Source organism: Mustelus asterias, chromosome 18 (genome assembly GCF_964213995.1).
Source record: "Mustelus asterias chromosome 18, sMusAst1.hap1.1, whole genome shotgun sequence".
Taxonomy (NCBI): Eukaryota; Metazoa; Chordata; class Chondrichthyes; order Carcharhiniformes; family Triakidae; genus Mustelus; species Mustelus asterias.
Window position 1 is genome coordinate 82,609,578 of NC_135818.1, and position 18,684 is coordinate 82,628,261.

The window sequence follows — 18,684 nt, forward strand, 5'->3', positions numbered from 1 at the left end:
TCATTATTTTATAGACCTCTGTAAGATCACCCCTGTGACTGTTACTAATTCCAATTTGCTGAGCAAGTTGTGGATAAGCAAGGAGCTGCATTTCTATAGCACCTTTCACAGCCTCAGGACCTCTTAGAGGGCCCAACAGCTAATGAGATCCTTCTGTAGTGTAGTTGATGTTGCTTCTAGGAAACATGCAGTAACCAATTAGTGCACAGTAAGCTCCCACAAACGGCAATGTTACAAATGACTAGATAGCTGTTTTCGATATAAGTTAAGAGATAACCCTTGGCCACGACACTGGGGGGAAACTTCCCTGATCTTCTTTGGAATGGTGACCATGTTTCAGTTTCTCCTGATCAATTCTGTCCAGACCCCTCATGATCCTGAATACCTCGATCAAATCTTCTCTTAACTCCTCATCTCCAAGGAAAGCAGTCCCAGCTTCTCCAATCTGTCCAGCCAACTGACTTTCCTCAATCCTGGAACCACTTAGCATTTTTTCCACACTCTCTCTAACATCCTTCCCAAAGAATAACACGCTGTAACATATGAGCAAAACATCCCCAGACCATGATGAAGCAACATACTGAGCCAAAAACAGAAAATGCTGGAAAATCTCAGCAGGTCTGACAGCATCTGTGGAGAGGGAATAGAGCCAATGTTTCGAGTCAGGATGACCCTTGGGTTGGCTCTATTCTCTCTCTGCAGATGCTGTCAGACCTGCTGCGATTCGCCAGCATGTTCTGTTTTTGTTTCAGATTCCAGCATCCGCAGTATTTTGCTTCTGTGTTAGATACAGAGCCATGTAATGAGATATTGGGTGAGGTAATCCAGAGCTTGGTCAAAGAGGTAAGTCCTAAGGGGCTACTTAAAGGAGGAGAGAGAGGTGGAGAAGTTCAGGGAGGGAACTCCAGAGCTTTGGGGCCAAGATGGCTGAAGGCTCGGTTGCCAATAGTTACCGGGGGGAAACCATGGATGGACGAGATTAGGACCCACAATACAAAAAGACCTCCGAGGGCGGTTCCTGAAAGTGACTGTTCAGGACATTGTCCATTGGGATAGCAACATTCCTACCCACCCCTGGGAAAAAACACTTAGGGCGGGATTTTCCAGGTTCGCTTGCCCCAAGACTTTCCCCCTGTGCTACCATTCCGGTGGCAGGCAGGACGGGAAAATTCCATCCCGAGTCAAGGGAATCAGAATTTACAGAACAGTTAACCCACAATTTCAGGGCAACTTGGATGTCCATAGTATCCCTACAGTGCAGAAGGAGAGCATTCAGCCCATCAAGTCTGGACCAACCACAATCCCACCCAAGCCCTATCCCCATAACCCCACTTATTTACCCTGCTATCCCCCCTGACACTAAGGGTCAACTTACCGCGGCCAATCCACCTAACCTGCACATCTTTGGAGTGCGGGAGGAAACTGGAGCACCCGGAGGAAACCCACGCAGACACGGGGAGAACCCACACACACACAGTGACACGAAGGCGGAATCGAACCCAGGTCCCTGGCGCTGTGAGGTCGCAGTGCTAACCACTGTGCCACCGTGCCACCCCCTAATGTCATCCCCACGTCAAGCAAAACACTGAAGGGTTGCCTCCAGAGGACTGAGGAAAATAACAGTGGCATTTATGTGTTGCTGCAGACTTTGGCATTCTGAGGGTGTGCAGAGTCAGTTAAAAAGTGTGGTAACTCGATGCAATGATATGACACATTATAAATCTCAACCACAACAACAACAAAAAAACACTGACGTTAAAATGTAAGATGTTCACAACTAACCATTGACCTTCCAGATTTTTCTTAAGCTGTCTCTTTAAACTTTAAAGGAAACATTGATAATGAACGCCTGGCGATTGCTAAAACGAAAATCCCCAAAAAATTCAGAGGAATAGTATTTGATGAGTGGCTACAAGAGAAAGGTAAACTCCATTAAAAACTTTAACGTTAATGCTTTCTGTCTTGTTCATTCTTTTTTAATAAAAAAACATCTAAAGCTTGCATTAAAGTCTTCTTTGTAAAAAAAAACAGTAACTTAAAAATAATCTTGTATATGGAGCGAAGCTCTTGGCTTAATGTAATTTATAACTTGTGTCGTGTAACTTCACTTCATTTTATATCGATAAATCACTTTATAATTCATCATTATTAAACTGTAGTTAAAGGGACTGTCAAGCCTTTGGCTTCGTAATAAATGATGCATGAATTCTTAAAAAGGTGAATTGTAACTTGCATAATACATGATAATTCACTGGGTAAATGTGTAGAAAATAAGCTTGCTTTTAAAGTGGACACTTTACATCCAATTGAAGAATTTAATGTTTTATAAGAAACCTCAAATTAACCTAAATGAAGTGTTACTTAATATCACCTTTCAGCCAAGCTCCTAATCGTTAAAGTCCCTTTAGCGTTCATTGTAAGCTCGAAGTTAATGTGACTCGGACTTAATATTGAAATGCATGGTTATTATCTTCATGCTGTTTTTGATGTTCACAAGCTCCTTAAACCTGTGTCTTGAAGTTACGCTGCAGAACAAGATAGCACTTGCATTTATAAGCTGCTTTATGTGCATGGCGAACAGTGATGGTTGGTTGGTATGGAGGTGGCCATTTTACGCATAGCAAGATCCCACCGGCTGCTCAGTTTGTTCGTTGATGGTGTTGGCCGAGAGTGAGATGCCGTGAAGAGGTGCCCCCCCCCCCCCCTCCTTCTTGCCCCCCTTCCTACACTGGACCGCTCAGCCTCTGCCCAAGGTAGAGGTTCGAGGGAGAGCTAAATGAGGCCGGGCTTGCTGGATTTTGTTGGCTCGAAGGGCTAAACAGCCTCCTCCTGCTCCTGGTTTCCCTGCCTCCGTCGCTAGAATTTTCATTCCAAGATCTCCCACCTCAAACATTCTCACCATTGGTCCATGTCATCCCCACACGCCCCACTTTGCCCCCCCCCCACCTCGCAGCTCAAACCCCCTTCCCCCCCCCCCCTCCCCGCACCCCGCCAATGCCATCCCCCCTCCCACTTTCCCACGGCCAATTGGAAAGCCAGTAGGCTCCTGGTTAACCAGTTGGATGAATCTTGATCATCCATCAAACTGTCTTTTTTCTCTTCAGAAAATGCTGGAAAATCTCAGCGGGTCTGACAGCACCTGTGGAGGCAGAATGGAGCAAACATTTCGAGTCTGGATGATCCTTCCAAGAGTCATCCAGACTTGAAACTTTGGCTCTGTTCTCTCCCCACAGATGTTTATAAGTTAATAAATTCATAAGATATAGGAGCAGAATGAGGCCATTCGGCCCATCGAGTCCGCTCCGCCATTTGATCATGGCTGATATGCTCCTCATCCCCATTTTCCTGCCTTCTGCCCATAACCCTTCATCCCATTATCAATTAAAAATCTGTCTAACTCCTCCTTAAATTTACTCACTGTCCCGGCATCCACCGCACTTTGGGGTAGCGAATTCCACAGATTGACAACCCTTTGGGAGAAGTAGTTTCTCCTCAACTCTGTTTTAAATTTGCTGCCCCTTATCCTAAGACTGTGACCTCTCATCCTAGAATGCCCCACAAGAGGAAGCATCCGCTCCACGTCTACTTTATCCATACCTTTTATCATAATGCTGTCAGAACTGCTGAGATTTTCCAGCATTTTCTGTTTTGGTTTCAGATTCCAGCATCTGCAGTATTTGGCCTTTATTGCCTTTTTCTCTTCCTTTGATCTTCAATAATTATCCGACTAACTAATTAAAATTAAATAAGAAGACACTTTTCTATGGCCCCATTTCACATTTCTTCAGCAACCCCTGGACAAGGCCTCAGTTAGGCCTCTCACCTCTCGGGCAGCACCTCCCAGGGTCCAGCTGTTCTGGAAGTGTGCGCCCAGGTCCCAGGAGTGGGGCCCGAACCCACATTCTCTGATCCGGAGCAGAGAGTGCTGCTCACGGAGCCAAGCCCCTCGATGGGAGCGGTGGGCAGGAGGGACGATAGGTTCGGTGAAACAGTTGTCATCTGGCAGGCTCAGCGAATGGGTACTGCCGGTGAAACACAAGTAGCGGTGAGTGCTACAGACACAAGGCAAGATGTCGGGCCCGATTTTACCATTGCATCGCGCCCGTTTTTGGGCGCGAAAACGTGGTAAAGTCGGGTGGGAGGCTATTATCGCGATCCGCGCCCGCGTCCGCGCAGATTGCCACTTTACCGAAACCCGGGAATGGCGGCGATCCGCTTCGCGCCCAAAACGGGCGCGACGGTGATTTAAATGCATTTGCATGTATTTCAATTGAATTAATGAACTGCCCGCCCAACTTTATCAGCATTTCCCCCTTTACTGCCTCGTTCGCCGATCCGGAATCGCGCCAAAATGAACCTGCTGAATAAAAGTCTGAATCGGGCGTTCCAGCTGCTGAAGAGGCGAGTTCAGAGCTTCCAACAGCTCCCTGACTCAGATCAGCGGTGGAGGGGAGGAGGGAGGCGAGTCAGAGCATTCTCTGGTTGTGGAGCGGGGAGGGGAGTGAGGCCAGATCATTGTCTGGTTGGGTGGGGGGAGGAGGAGGCGGGTCAGATGTATCTCTGGTGGGGAGGGGGGGGGGGCGGGAGGCCCGGTCGTTGTCTGGTGGTGGGGGAGGAGGAGGCGAGTCAGATGTTCCTCTCGGGGGCGGGGGGGGGAGGGGGAATGATGCCAGATCGTTCTCTGAGGGGGGGGGGGGGAGGGGTGAGTGAGGCCAGACCATTCTCTGGGGGGGAGGGGAGTGAGGCCAGATCGTTCTCTGCGGGGGAGGGGAGTGAGGCCAGATCATTCTCTGGCGGAGGGGGGTGTGAGGCCAGACCATTCTCTGGGGGGCAGGGGGAGGAGGGAGGCGGGTAGGATGTATCTCTGGTGGGGGGGGGAGGTCCGATCGCTCACTGGTGGTGGGGGGGGCAAATGGATCGCTGGTGGGGGGTGGGCGAGGGGGGTCGGGGGGTCCGCTGCCACTCTGCGGATCGGTCTGGGTGGCGGGGGGGGGAGGGGTGGGTGGATAAGGGGGACAGTGATGTATGTGGGGACCATCGCTCCCGTTTTTCGCTTTCTCCGCTTTCTGCGGCCCGGGAGCGATCTGACACAGGCGCGCTTTTTCAAATTGTTTTCTAACTGCGCATGCGCAGTTCAGAGTTCCGATCGTTTCGGCCGCGCTAAGCCCCGCCCACAGCACGAATGGGACCCGTGATTTTTGTTTTAGGCTGAGTGCGTACGGGGGCGCCTGAAAGCAGATTTCTAAGTCAGACCTGAATTACCCCCAGATTCAGCACTTAGAATGAAAATGGCAAAGTCAGGCCCGTAGTATAGCTTTGTTCAGGCACAATGTTACAAGGATTTACGGTGGCACAGCGGTTCGCACTGCTGCCTCACAGCTCCAGGGACCCAGGTTCAATTCCGGCCTCGGGTCACTGTCTGTGTGGAGTCTGCACGTTCTCCCCGTGTCTGCGTGGGTTTTCTCCAGGTGCTCCGGTTTTGCCCCACAGTCCAAATATGTGTGCGTTACGTTGATTGGCCGTGCTACGTTGACCCTAGTGTCAGGGGAACTAGCTAGGGTAATATACGGGGATAGGGCCTGGGTGGAATTGTGGCCGGTGCAGACTCGATGGGCCAAATGGTCTCCTTCTGCACTGTAGGATGCTATGAATTCTTTCAAAAAATTACTTTAAATTGATTTGAATTGGCTTTCCAGAGGTATAACAGATTTAAATGTAAATGTGATGCATGAGAGTAAAGGTGTGATTCGTGACAACATACAGGATGTAAAATAGAGCATTTTAAATAGGCTTTTGATCAGTTCCCTAACGATTAGAGCATTATTGCAGTTTTATAATTAGAATTTATGACACACCCTTAGATCTAACAACGTGTAAGGATAATTCAATACCTATGTTGTCAGAAGACAGCATTTTTTTCAACCGATTGAGTATTTCCATGTCAATATTCCATTGAGAGCTTCCTTGAGGATATGGTTATCCGACAGGTCGCCTTGTCTCACGTTGGTTTCCTCCAGGATCCAATGTGTCGCTGCTCTGCTTGGAGTTATACTGCCTGGCTGCGTGTCCCACGTTGCCGAGGGATGGCGGAACCTTTGGGCAGCGGGCACGCGCGCCCCAGCAGAGAGCCACCGGCCAAATGGTTAAGCGCTCACCGGCCAAGCCAGTCACTTCAGGGAGGATTGCAACAACTCCCAATCAGGAGTCATACTCGCTGAGCGCTGCTGCTTCTGCATGGCCACGCCCCTTTACAAGCGATGCGCAGGCGAGAGTATAACTGCATGATTAATCCGCACAATAGTGTCAGTGCTGACGGCCACAGTGACAACTTAATGAGGATAATAGGGCAGCAACAACTAACAGAGTCACATTGCGAGGTGTGTCAGCAGAGTTGTTCAAATAAGCTTAAGGGGGGGATCAGGATACTTAATTCAATTATCAGCCATCACCAAGATGAATGGCGGAGCAGGCTCGAAGGGCCGAATGGTCTACTCCTGCTTCTAGTTTCTATGTTTAAAGTTTATTTATTAGTGTCACAAGTAGGCTTACATTAACACCGCAATGAAGTTACTGTGAAAATCCCCTAGTCGCCACACTCCGGCGCCTGTTCGGGTAACACTGAGAGAGAATTTAGCACGGCCAATGTACCTAACCAGTCTTTCGGACTGTGGGAGGAAACCGGAGCACCCGGAGGAAACCCACGCAGACACGGGGAGAACGTGCAAACTCCACGCAGTGACCCAAGCCGGGAATTGTACCTGGGTCCCTGGTGCTGTGAGGTAGCAGTGCTAACCACTGTGCCACCGTGCCTCTCCAGCGAGGTAATGACAACATGAAAATGGCGGGCAGAGATATTGTAGCCTCTTAGCTTTAGCTGGAAGGCTCTCTTTGTGCCTGTGACCACATTAGACTGTCCCTGATTTTATTCATGACTATAATATAAAGTTCTCACATCGTCCCCAATCGGAGAGAATCTCAAATCCAGTTAAGGGAGAGGCAAAAAGTGTGTTTGAATGATTAGCGCTCTGTGCACCACAGATAAGCTCTGGGAGTGAGGGGTTTTTTTATTGTCTGCCTTGCATTTGTGTTTTCAGCAGGCAGCTTTCTTGTTTTTGAATGTCACGCTTCAAACACGTTTTGTGACAGGAAATTAAGTGCAGCCAGAAAGAGGAAATGCATGGCTCTCTCTTTTGATAAGTCCAGCGTGTGTCATGTGTGTTTGTATGAGCGGACGTGTCATTGGGGTTACAGCCAAGTCAATGAACATGGTAATACCTCTTATCTTCCGTAGGCCGCATGCTGACAATCTTCAATACCCAGGCTATGATTACAATTGGGGGAAAGAATAGGAGCCGCCCATTCCAGGGCCAGATGTCTGGCCTCTACTACAACGGCTTGAAGGTCCTCAACATGGCAGCGGACAGCCACCCCAACGTCAAGGTCAACGGAACCGTGCGGCTGGTGGGCGAGGTGGCCCCAGTCATCGTCAACCAGCCAATGGCGACCACCTTACCAGCCGAGATGTCCACCACCATCATGGCGACGACCACAACCATGGCGACCACCACAGCCCGGAAAGTCCGAGGAACAATGAAGGTCAACCCGGTAATTCCTATTATCCATTGGGAACGCTGTTGCATTTTGTTTTGCTGGGATGGGGGAGGGTGGGTTGGTATTGATTTTTAAGCTATTTTTGGCAGCATGAAATTCCTATAGGCAGAGCAGGAGGCCATTTTGCCCCTGGAGCCTGGTCTCTCATTCGATGAGAACATTACAGCTCAACTCCCAATTGGCCTCCATATCACTTGACACCTTTCTCCAACAAAAACCATTATTGACCCCAGTCTTGGATGCTCCCATTGACTCCCAGCATCCATTGCCATTTAGAGAAGAGAATTCCAAATATAACATTGATAAAGAGTGGAAAGAAGATTTACGAGGATGTTGCCAGGACTAGTTATCGGGAAAGGTTGTCCAGGCTCGGACTTTGTTCCTTGGAACGTAGGAGAGTGAGGGGTGACCTTATTTGTATTCTGAGGGATGCTGTGCTTTCCAAGAACACTGAGAGGGGGAGACAGAGAGAGTGAGAGAGAAAAAGGAGAAAAGGAAAGAGAGAGAGAACACAAACACAAGGATGAGGGGAGAGAAACAAACGGAAAATCAATATTGTTTAAGCGTGCGTAAATTGGCTCCATGGGCACCGAGGTGAGGAGAAGAATGATATCAGAACCAAGAGCCTCAACACAAAAGCATGGAATGTCTGGGGTTCTTCTCTCGAGAAAGGAAGAGGCTAAGAGATGGCCCGATGGGGGCCTTTCAAGTTATGATTGGGTGAAATTCGGAAGAGTGTATTCCCTTGCAACGGAGACCAAACCTAGGAGATTATAAATATAAGATAGTCACTCATAAATCCGACAGGGGACCCAGGAGAGACTGGTTTACCCAGAATGTTGCTAGATTGTGGGACTTGCTGCCACGTGGAGTGGTTCTGGTGCAAAGCATAGATACATTGACAGGGGTGTGAAATAAACTGGTGAGGGAGTTAGGAATAAAAGGATATGCTGATATGACATATGGTGGGAGGTGCAAAAACACCGTCATAGCCCGGCGAGGCTCAGTTCCCTGTTTTTGTGTTGTGAATCCTATGTCATGTCCCATTGATGTTAATTTCAATGCTGTCAGTTACAGCGCTGAAGGAGCTCAGTTTAGCTTGGACTGAAGCAGCTGGGCTAACTCACTCGGCCACACCTCCTCAGAGACAATGTCCCATGCCTGACGTGTAGGTGACATTCCTTGGGCTGTTCCATTGGTTGTCTGCTGAAGGGGTACTGTTGTGTGTTAATTGGTTCTGACGGATTTTCCTGATGGGAGTGTGGTGATAGTAGGCTTTGCTCCCAAGGAGTACTGGATCCTCGGTCCAATACATGCACCAGTTTGTCTGAACTATTGGCCCTGTCTCTTTTACCCTGGTCACACAGATTTATCAGAGCTCCAATATAATTTGCACTCACTGCGATCCTTCATTCTCTTGGGCAATATGAGCAGCCTTTCATATTCTTCATAATACTGCACGGTGCTAATTTATTATATTGGCCAATCACATATAATTTACAAATTACTTTTACAAGACTTGCCTTCAGTGAGCTGTGGGAACTCTATACTCTAGCTTAGCCGAGGGATTCTCCCCCTGTTGCCTTATATACTTACTCAGAGCTTACACCATATTGCAGGCAAAACTGGGAGAGTGGGAGCAACTCCCAGAAAAATTCCAGACCTTCGATTTGACGATCTGTGCCTGGGTCTCAATGGCACAGTTCCGTAAAAGGAACAGGAACTTGAAATGCCCTTTCTCAGCGCATTCTGGGCATTTTGTAACTTTGTCAGAAGGGCTTTTCAGTGCCATCTTTCAGATAAGATCGAGGCCCCATCATTGAGGCCCCATCAGGGTGGCACGGTGGCACAGTGGTTAGCACTGCTGCCTCACAGCGCCAGGGACCCAGGTTCAATTTCCGGCTTGGGTCACTGCCTGTGCGGAGTCTGCATGTTCTCCCCGTGTCCGCGTGAGTTTCTCCCGGTTTCCTATTTCAGTCCAAAGATGGTGCGGATTGGATGGGTTGGCCGTGCTAAATTGCCCCGCAGTGTCAGGGGGATTAGCAGGGTAAGTATGTGGGGTTACAAGGATAGGGGCTGGGGTGGGATTGTTGTCGGTGCAGGCTCGATGGACCGAATATCCTCCTTCTGCACTGTAGGGATTCTGTGATTCTATGAAGTCCTAGTGATCAGTGTGGTGAAACATTGTGGGGGAAATGGGCAGAAGTGGGGGCCAAAGGAACGAGATGCCTGTCTGGATGAGGTCACCCTTCCTTTGAACTGGTGGAACTCCATGAGTTGATAGACTGCAGTCGGCAGATTAACATTGCACATGATGCACTGAGCAACAGCTCATCGTCTGAAGCTAGGGAAAAGCCCTGAACCTTTGCTGGCACTGGAATAAACTGCAAAACGTTGGCTCCAGACCTGTTACTGGAAGAGCTCAACATGAGAGATGCCAGTCACAACAAGGGACTGCCAAGATTGCAATGTGTTCCTTTGCTTTTAGGGAAGTATGTCAACCATATCCTACCTGATCTGGGTGCAGTGTGTTACCGACATGTATTCATATGTCAGACGTATGGGTGACATGTGCCGCCCAGTGGAGCTGGTTTGAAGTTACCAGCACCTCACTGCTGGACAGGTCGGTTAGCGCTGCTGCCTCACAGCTCCAGGGACCTGGGTTCACTTCCCGTCCTCGGGTCACTATCTTGTGTGGAGTTTGCACATTCTCCCCGTGTCTGCGTGGGTTTCCTCCGAGCGCTCCGGTTTCCCCCCACAGTCCAAAGATATGCGGGTTAGTTTGATTTAGCCATGCTAAATTGACCCTAGTATCAGGGGCAGGGTAAATACGTGGGGTTACGGGGATAGGGCCTGAATGGGATTGTGGTCGGTGCAAACTCATTGGGCCGAATGGCCTCCGTCAACACTGTACGGATTCTATGATGTGTAGGTTAGGTTGATTGGCCATAGTAAATTGACCTTAGTGTTAGGGGATTAACAGGGTAAATGTGTGGGGTTGCAGGAATAGGGCCTGGACGGGATTGTGGTCGGTGCAGACTCGATGGGCTGAATGGCCTCTTTCTGTACTGTAGGGATTCTATGATTCTCAGCGTTCTGGAAGTGAGTATGAGAGAGGGAGAGAGAGAGAGAGAGGGAGGGACAGAGGGAGAGAAAGGGAGAGATGTATGGAACAATTTCCAAGTCGTGAAGTTGTGTTATTATAACAGTGTCATAAACACTCTTTTACTGCAAGACAATAAATGTCATGGGATTTGACAAACACTCTCAGCCTGACTGTGACCATTGCAGAAAGATGTTCACACCACTTCCCTCTGAATATTAAAGCCATAACTCTCCGCAGGCAGTTTGTTGTTTCGGAGGTTCTGAGTGAAAGGACTCTGTTCGGTTGATTGTTGGATTTCTGTGGGCTTTTCGACACTTAAACGTTACGATTATCTGACAATGTGTTACTGGCCTAATTAAGGTGCCGCAACTAAATTCAGCCTTAATTGCGTTGAGTGAAACACAGCTTTGACACGCTGGTCCACAAGTCTTTATATAATTATTGTTGCATTAATTATGCAGCAGCCTTCTTGAAAGGTGCTGTTACCGCGCTACGTTTTCAGTGCACTTTAATGAGAAATGGGAATAAGGACACTCTCTTGGACCGCTTCTCAATATTTTCCGATGATTGTACAAAACAGGCTTGCTGGTATCTGGGGCTGTGTAACACCAAAGGAAGATGAGATTAAAGATTGCCGAGGCACTGTACAGTCTGACAATGAAAAGGCAAATGGATTTTCAGCTTATCTTTTCTTGAACTGCTGGGAAAAGTGAGATTCCAAGATACACAAATACGCCGCAGCTATTTGGATTGCTTTCATTTTGTCATCTCTCACACTGCGGATATGAAAGAAAGACACTCTCAAAACAAATGTTAGGCATTAGATAAACCTCAGAGCACCGTGTTTTGCACTCTGTCTACTGTTGCTTCCTCGTGTGTGTGTGTGTAAATGTGCATATGTTTGTGCGAGTGTTTATGTGTGTCAGTGTTTGTGAGAGTGTAAATATGTGTTTGTATGTGCATGAATATGCATGTGTTTGTATGTGTGTCTATGTTTGTATATGTGTGTCGGTCAGTGTGTTTGTATCTGTCAGCATGTGTTTGTATATATTTCTGAGTGTGGCTGTGTGTTTGTATGTGTTTGTGTGTGTGTGTATTTGTATGTGTGTGCCTGTGTGCATATTTGTATGTGTGCCTTTGTGTGTATTTGTATGTGTGTCTATGTATATGTTTGTATATGTGTGAGCATGTGTTTGTATTTGTGTCTGTGTGTGTATTTGTATGTGTGTCTGTATCTGCATGTGTGTGTTTGTATGTGTGTAAGCGTGTGTGTGTGTGCATGTGAGCGTGTGTTTGTATGTGTGTATGTGTGCATATTTGTATGTGTGCTCATGTATTTGTATGTGCGTGAGTGTGTTTGTATGTGTGCCTGTGTGTGTATTTGTATGCGTGTAAGCATGTATTTGTCTGTGTGTGAGCATGTTTGTATGTATGTGAACATGTGATTGTATGTGTGTCTGTGTGTGTTTGTATGTGACACTCTAAGACAGTGCATTCCAGATCCTAACTGCTCACACAGCGAGTGGTTAGGATCTGGAATGCACTGTCTGAGAGTGTGGTGGAGACAGATTCACACAGCGAGTGGTTAGGATCTGGAATGCACTGTCTGAGAGTGTGGTGGAGACAGATTCACACAGCGAGCGGTTAGGGTCTGGAATGCACTGTCTGAGAGTGTGGTGGAGACAGATTCACACAGCGAGTGGTTAGGATCTGGAATGCACTGTCTGAGAGTGTGGTGGAGACAGATTCACACAGCGAGCGGTTAGGGTCTGGAATGCACTGTCTGAGAGTGTGGTGGATACAGTTTCATTCAAGGCAATGCAAGAGGGAAATGGGTCATTATCTGAAAAGGAAGAGTGTGCGGGGTTATGGGGAGAAGGTGAGGGGGTGGGGAGTGGCACTCGGTGAGCTGATCCTTCGGGGACCCAATGTACACACGACCAGCTCTGACTGAGCTGTAACGATTCCGTAACTGAGTTGAGATTCGATTCAAACGTACTCAGTATTCTGGTGGCGAATTTAAGGACTAAGAGATTCAGGAATAGGATTGATTATGTAATATTTACAGCACAGATTCAGGCCATTTGGCCCATATGGCCTACGCCATAGAAACACAGAAAATAGAAGCAGTGGAGGCCATTCGGCCCTTCAAGCCTGCTCCGCCATTCATTTTGATCATGTCTGATCATCAAATTCAATACCCTGATCCCCCCTTTCCCCATATCCCTTGATCCCTTTAGCCCCAAGAGCTATAGAAACATTCGCTCTGCATGAGCCTCCTCCCACTTTACTTCATTGGGTTTTTTTTGTTCTTTCATGCTTTGTGGGCGTTGGCCTCCAGGCAAAGCCAGTATTTGTGGTCCACCCCTAATTGTCCATAAGCTGTAAGAGTAAGAGTACTCTTACTCTTAAGAGTCACGTGTAGGCCAGACCGGATAAGGATGGCAAATGAACCCGATGGGTTTTTACAACCATCGATGATAGTTGTCATGGTCACCGTCACTGAGACTAGTTTTCAATTCCAGATTTTATGAATTGAATTTGAATTCCACCAGCTGCCGTGGTGGGATTTGAACCCGTGTCCCCAGGGCGTTCGCCTGGGCCTCTGGATTCCCAGCCCAACGACATTACCACCATACGGCCATATCCCCATCTTATCAGCATATTTTTTTGTTTGTTTTTCCATCATGTGCCATAGCTCGGTGGCACAGTGGTTAGCACTGTTGCCTCACTGCGCCAGCCTCGGGTGACTGTGTGGAGTTTGCACATTTTCCCCGTGTCTGCGTGGGTTTCCTCTGGGTGCTCCGGTTTCCTCCCACACCCCAAAGATGTGCAGGTTACGTGGATTGGCCGTGCTAAATTGAACCTTAGCGTCTAAAGATGTGCAGGTTAGGGGGATTGGTCATGCTAAATTGCCCGTTAGCGTCAAAAGATGTGTCGGTTAGAGGGATTGGCCAAAATAAATTGACCCTTAGTGTCGAAAAATGTGCAGGTAAGGTGGATTGGCCATGCTACTTTGTTCCTTAGTGTCTAAAGATGTGCAGGTTAGGTGGATTGGCCATGCTACATTGTTCCTTAGTGTCCAAAGATGTGCAGGTTAGGTGGATTGGCCATGGTAAATTGTCCCTTAGTGTCAAAGGATGTGCTGGTTCGGGGAATTGGCCATGGTAAATTGCCTCTTAGTGTCCAAAGATGTGCCAGTTAGGGGGATTGGGCATGGTAAATGCGCGAGGCTACGAGATAGGGTGGAGGGGGGGCCTTAATAGGATGCTCTTTTGGAGAGCCAGTGCTAAGTCGATGGGCCGGATGGCCTCCTTCTGCACTTTAGAGACTTGATGATTCCTCACAGAGTTCGATTAAGAAATTAAAAAGACATCAACTGAAAATGTGTCCAAGCCAGCCAGTCGGCAGTCGAAGGGTTAAACCGCAAACTCCAGTGTGACTTGCTTCCTTTCTCTGGCTTTCTCGCCAGTCTGTTTGGGTGGGTGGGAAGCAGATACTTATCTAGGCAGTCTGTAAACCTGGATGTTTCTGAATTAAAAGAAAAGTTTCAGATGTAAATGAAATCTTGATAAGGGGAAATGTAGTTCAGAAAGTACTTCAATGCATTTCAGACATAAATCTTCAGCTGTGTGGAATGGAGTGGCTCTGGCAGGTTTATGAATTACATTTACTCCTCCTGTTACTGATAACGAATATTGCCCTGTCCAACAGTACTCACTGAGGTGAAATGCCGGCAATTGACAGCAGTGCTGCCTCTGAGCTGGTGGAAGGTGGTGAGAGCTGATAAAGAGGCAACTTTTGTCCCACACATGGAGGACATGCCAGCAATGCTACCCACATCCAGCCCAGATCCTACAGGCTGCTCACACAAAGATACCTGCGCTCGCTTTGTCCCCACAGTTTGACAAGCTGTCTGTGAGACAGACAGTCCGAGATTTCAAACTGTGTTTGCGCAACTGAAGAGAACCCCATCACATTTCTCTAGCGCCTTCCGTTCCCGGGACATATCCCAAAACGCTTCACCGCTAATCAAACCCTTTGAGATGCAGCGTGGAGAAAACTCTGCAGTGGCTATGTCCATCGGGAGATATCCACAAGTGTCTGAGAACCATAGAACTGCAGAATTCCGACAGTGCGGAACTTCGATGTGGTTGCAGTGACAGAGACTTGGTTAAAAGAAGGACAGGACTGGCAGCTGAATATTCCGGGGTATAAGTGTTTTAGGCGAGACAGAGGAGGGGCTAGAAGAGGTGGGGGAGTAGCAATACTGGTTAGGGAGCATATTACAGCGGTACAGAGGGTGGACAATTTGGAAGGATCATGTAACAAGACACTGTGGGTAGAGCTCAGAAACAGGAAGAGCGCAGTCACTTTGCTGGGGGTATATTACAGGCCTCCCAACAGCCCACGGGAAGTTGAGGAACGGATATGTAAGGAGATTCTGGACAGGTGTAGAAAAAATAGGATTGTTGTAGTGGGAGATTTAATTTCCCTTATATAGACTGGAAATCCCTGAGGGCTGGGGGTCTGGACGGGGAGGAATTTGTAAAATGTGTCCAGGAAGGTTCTTTGGAACAATATGTTGATAGTCCAACTAGAGAGGGGGCTATACTGGACCTAGTACTGGGGAATGAGCCCGGTCAGGTCATCAAAGTTTCAGTGGGGGAACATGTGGCGAACAGTGACCACGATTCATAGAAACCCTACAGTGCAGAAGGAGGCCATTCGGCCCATCGAGTCTGCACCGACCACAATCCCACCCAGGCCCGACCCCCACATATTTTACCCGCTAATCCCTCTAACCTACGCATCCCAGGACTCTAAGGGGCAATTTTTAACCTGGCCAATCAACCTAACCCGCACATCTTTGGATTCTGTAAACTTTCGGATAGTCATGGAAAAGGATGAGTTGAAACTTATGGACGGCACAGTGGTTAGCACTGCTGCTTCACAGCTTCAGGGACCTGGGTTCGATTCCCGGCTTGGGTCACTGTCTGTGTGGAGTTTGCACATTCTCCTCATGTCTGCGTGGGTTTCCTCTGGGTGCTCCGGTTTCCTCCCACAGTCCAAAGATGTGCGGGTTAGGTTGATTGGCTATGCTAAAATTGCCCTTAGTGTCCTGAAATGCGTAGGTTAGAGGGATTAGTGGGTAAATATGTAGGGATATGGGGATAGGGCCTGGGTGGGATTGTGGTTGGTGCAGACTCAATGGGCCGAATGGCCTCTTTCTGTGCTGTAGAGTTTCTATGAGTGTTGTCCTATGGGTAAGGTGCTGAACTGGGGGAAGGCTAACTGCAGCCGGATTAGGCAGGATTTGGTGGCTGTTGATTGGGAGAGGCTGTTCAAGGGTAAATCCACATCTAGCATGTGGGAGTCTTTTAAGGAGCAGTTGATAGGAGTGCAGGGCAGGCATGTGCCTGTAAAAAGGAAGGATAGGAAAGGTAGGATTCGAGAGCCGTGGATAACCAGAGAAATTGTGGGTCTAATCAAAAAGAAAAAAGAGGCATATATAAGGTCCAGGCAGCTAAAAACAGACGAAGCACTGGAGGAATACAGAGAAAGTAGAAAAGAGCTCAAACAGGGAGTTAGAAGGGAAAAAAGGGGTCATGAAATGTCCTTGGCAGACAGGATTAAGGAGACTCCCAAGGCATTTTATACATAAGTTAGGAACAAGAGGGTTGTCAGGGAAAGAGTCGGACCTCTCAAGAACAAGGGAGGGGAATTATGCTTAGAACCCAAGGAAGTAGGTGAGATCCTAAATGAATATTCACAGTATTCACAGTATTCACAAAGGAGAGGGACACGTTGATTGATAGTGTCTCAGAGGGATGTGTAGACCCGTTAGAACAAATCGCAATTACAAGGGAGGAAGTGTAAGGTGTTTTAGGAAGCATTAAGGTAGACAAATCCCCAGGGCCAGATGGCATCTGTCCTAGATTACTGAGAGAGACAAGAGATGAAATTGCTGGGCCGCTAACTGAAATCTTTGTTTCTTCATTGGACACAGGTGAGGTCCCAGAGGATTGGAGGATAGCAAATGTGGTCCCGTTATTTACGAAGGGTAGCAAGGATAACCCGGGTAATTATAGGCCAGTGAGCTTGACGTCCATTGTAGGGAAATTGTTGGAGAAGATTCTTAGAGATAGGATCTATACACATTTAGAACTGAATAGTCTCATTGGCGATGGACAACATGGTTTTGTACGAGGGAGGTCATGCCTCATAAATTTGGTTGAGTTTTTTGAGGAGGTGACAAAAATGATTGACGAGGGAAGGGCCGTGGATGTCATCTACATGGATTTTAGTAAAGCATTTGACAAGGTCCCTCATGGCAGGCTGGTGCAAAAGGTTAAATCTCACGGGATCAAAAGTGAACTAGCTAAATGGGTACAGAACTGGCTTGGCCATAGAAGACAGAGGGTAGCAGTGGAGGGGTCTTTTTCTGATTGGAGGTTTGTGACTAGTGGTGTTCCACAGGGCTCTGTACTGGGACCTCTGCTGTTTGTGATATATATAAATGATTTGGAAGAAGATGTAGCTGGTCTGATTAGTAAGTTTGCGGACAACACAAAGATTGCTGGAGTTGCGGATAGTGATGAACATTGTCAGAGAATACAGCAGGATATAGACAGGCTGGAAAATTGGGCGGAGAAATGGCAGATGGAATTTAATCCAGCTAAATGCGAAGTGATGCATTTTGGTAGATCTAATGCAGGGGGGAGCTAGACAATAAATGGCAGAACCATCAGGAGTATAGACACACAGAGGGATCTGGGTGTGCAAGTCCACAGATCCTTAAACGTGGCAGCACAGGTGGAAAAGGTGGTGAAGAAGGCATATGGCATGCTTGCCTTTATTGGACGGGGCATAGAGTATAAAAGTTGGCATATGATGTGGCAGTTATATAGAACGTTGGTTAGTGGCCACATTTGGAATACTGCATCCAGTTCTGGTCGCCATACTACCAGAAGGACATGGAGGCTTTGGAGAGAGTGCAGAAAAGGTTTACCAGGATTTTGCCTGGTATGGAGGGTATTAGCTATGAGGAGAGATTGAGTAAACTAGGGTTGTTCGCCCCGGAAAGTCAGAGGTTGAGGGGCGACCTAATAGAGGTTTATAAAATTATGAAGGGCATAGATAGGGTGAACAGTTGGAAGCTTTTTCCCAGGTCAGAAATGACAAACACAAGGGGTCACAAGTTCAAGGTAAGGGGGGCAAGGTTCAATACAGATATGCGGGGGACGTATTTTACACAGAGGGTGGTGGGGGCCTGGAATGCACTGCCAAGCAAGGTGGTTGAGGCAGACACGCTAGGATCATTTAAGACTTATCTAGATAGCCGCATGAACAGACTGGGAATAGAGGGATACAAACGGATGGTCCAGTTAGGAATACATGATCGGTTCAGGCTTGGAGGGCCGAAGGGCCTGTTCCTGTGCTGTATTGTTCTTTGTTCTTTGCAGAAGGAGGTCATCCAGCCCATCGAACCTGCGTCAACTCACCAAAGGAACATCCAATCAAAGCCCTCCCCTCCACCCTATCTGCATATCCCTGCATGGTTACCATGGCTAATTCCCCCTAACCTGCACATCTCTGGACACTAAGGGGCAATTTAGCATGGCCAATCCCCCTAACCTGCACATCTTTGGACTATGGGAGAAACTGGAGCACCCGGAGGAAATCCATGCAGACACAGGGAGAACAAGCAAACTCCACACAGTCACCCAAAGCCAGAATCAAATCTGGGTCCCTGGCGTTGTGAAGCAGCAGTACTAACCACTATGCCGCCCGTGCCACCCTTGTGCCAGAAAGCAAGTTCCCGATCTCGGTCGAACTGCCAGGGGTGGGGGGAGCGTGGAGGTGTTCATCTGGTGGGGAAGGGGGCAGGTGAGTGTGGTCCAGTCACATGTGCGTAGTCTCAGGCTGGTTTTGGGCCTTTTTATATCAGATGTGAGTCAGAGGAC

The 18,684-nt window shown here is 48.0% G+C and overlaps 1 protein-coding gene across 45 annotated transcripts in view; it reads left to right on the forward strand.

Annotated features, from left to right (window-relative positions):
• The window catches only part of nrxn3a (neurexin 3a), a 1,279,906-nt gene that overhangs the window by 1,142,523 nt on the left and 118,699 nt on the right, over window positions 1–18,684 (forward strand). For 17 of the 45 annotated variants that reach the window (XM_078234434.1, XM_078234435.1, XM_078234405.1 and 14 more), the window contains 2 exons: window positions 1,830–1,922; window positions 7,292–7,605. In XM_078234434.1, coding sequence (XP_078090560.1) covers window positions 1,830–1,922; window positions 7,292–7,605 — 407 coding nt within the window. Of the gene's footprint in view, window positions 1–1,829; window positions 1,923–7,291; window positions 7,606–9,657; window positions 9,663–18,684 lie in introns of all 45 variants that reach the window. The other 28 variants (XM_078234428.1, XM_078234419.1, XM_078234415.1 and 25 more) reach the window with 5 other exon arrangements.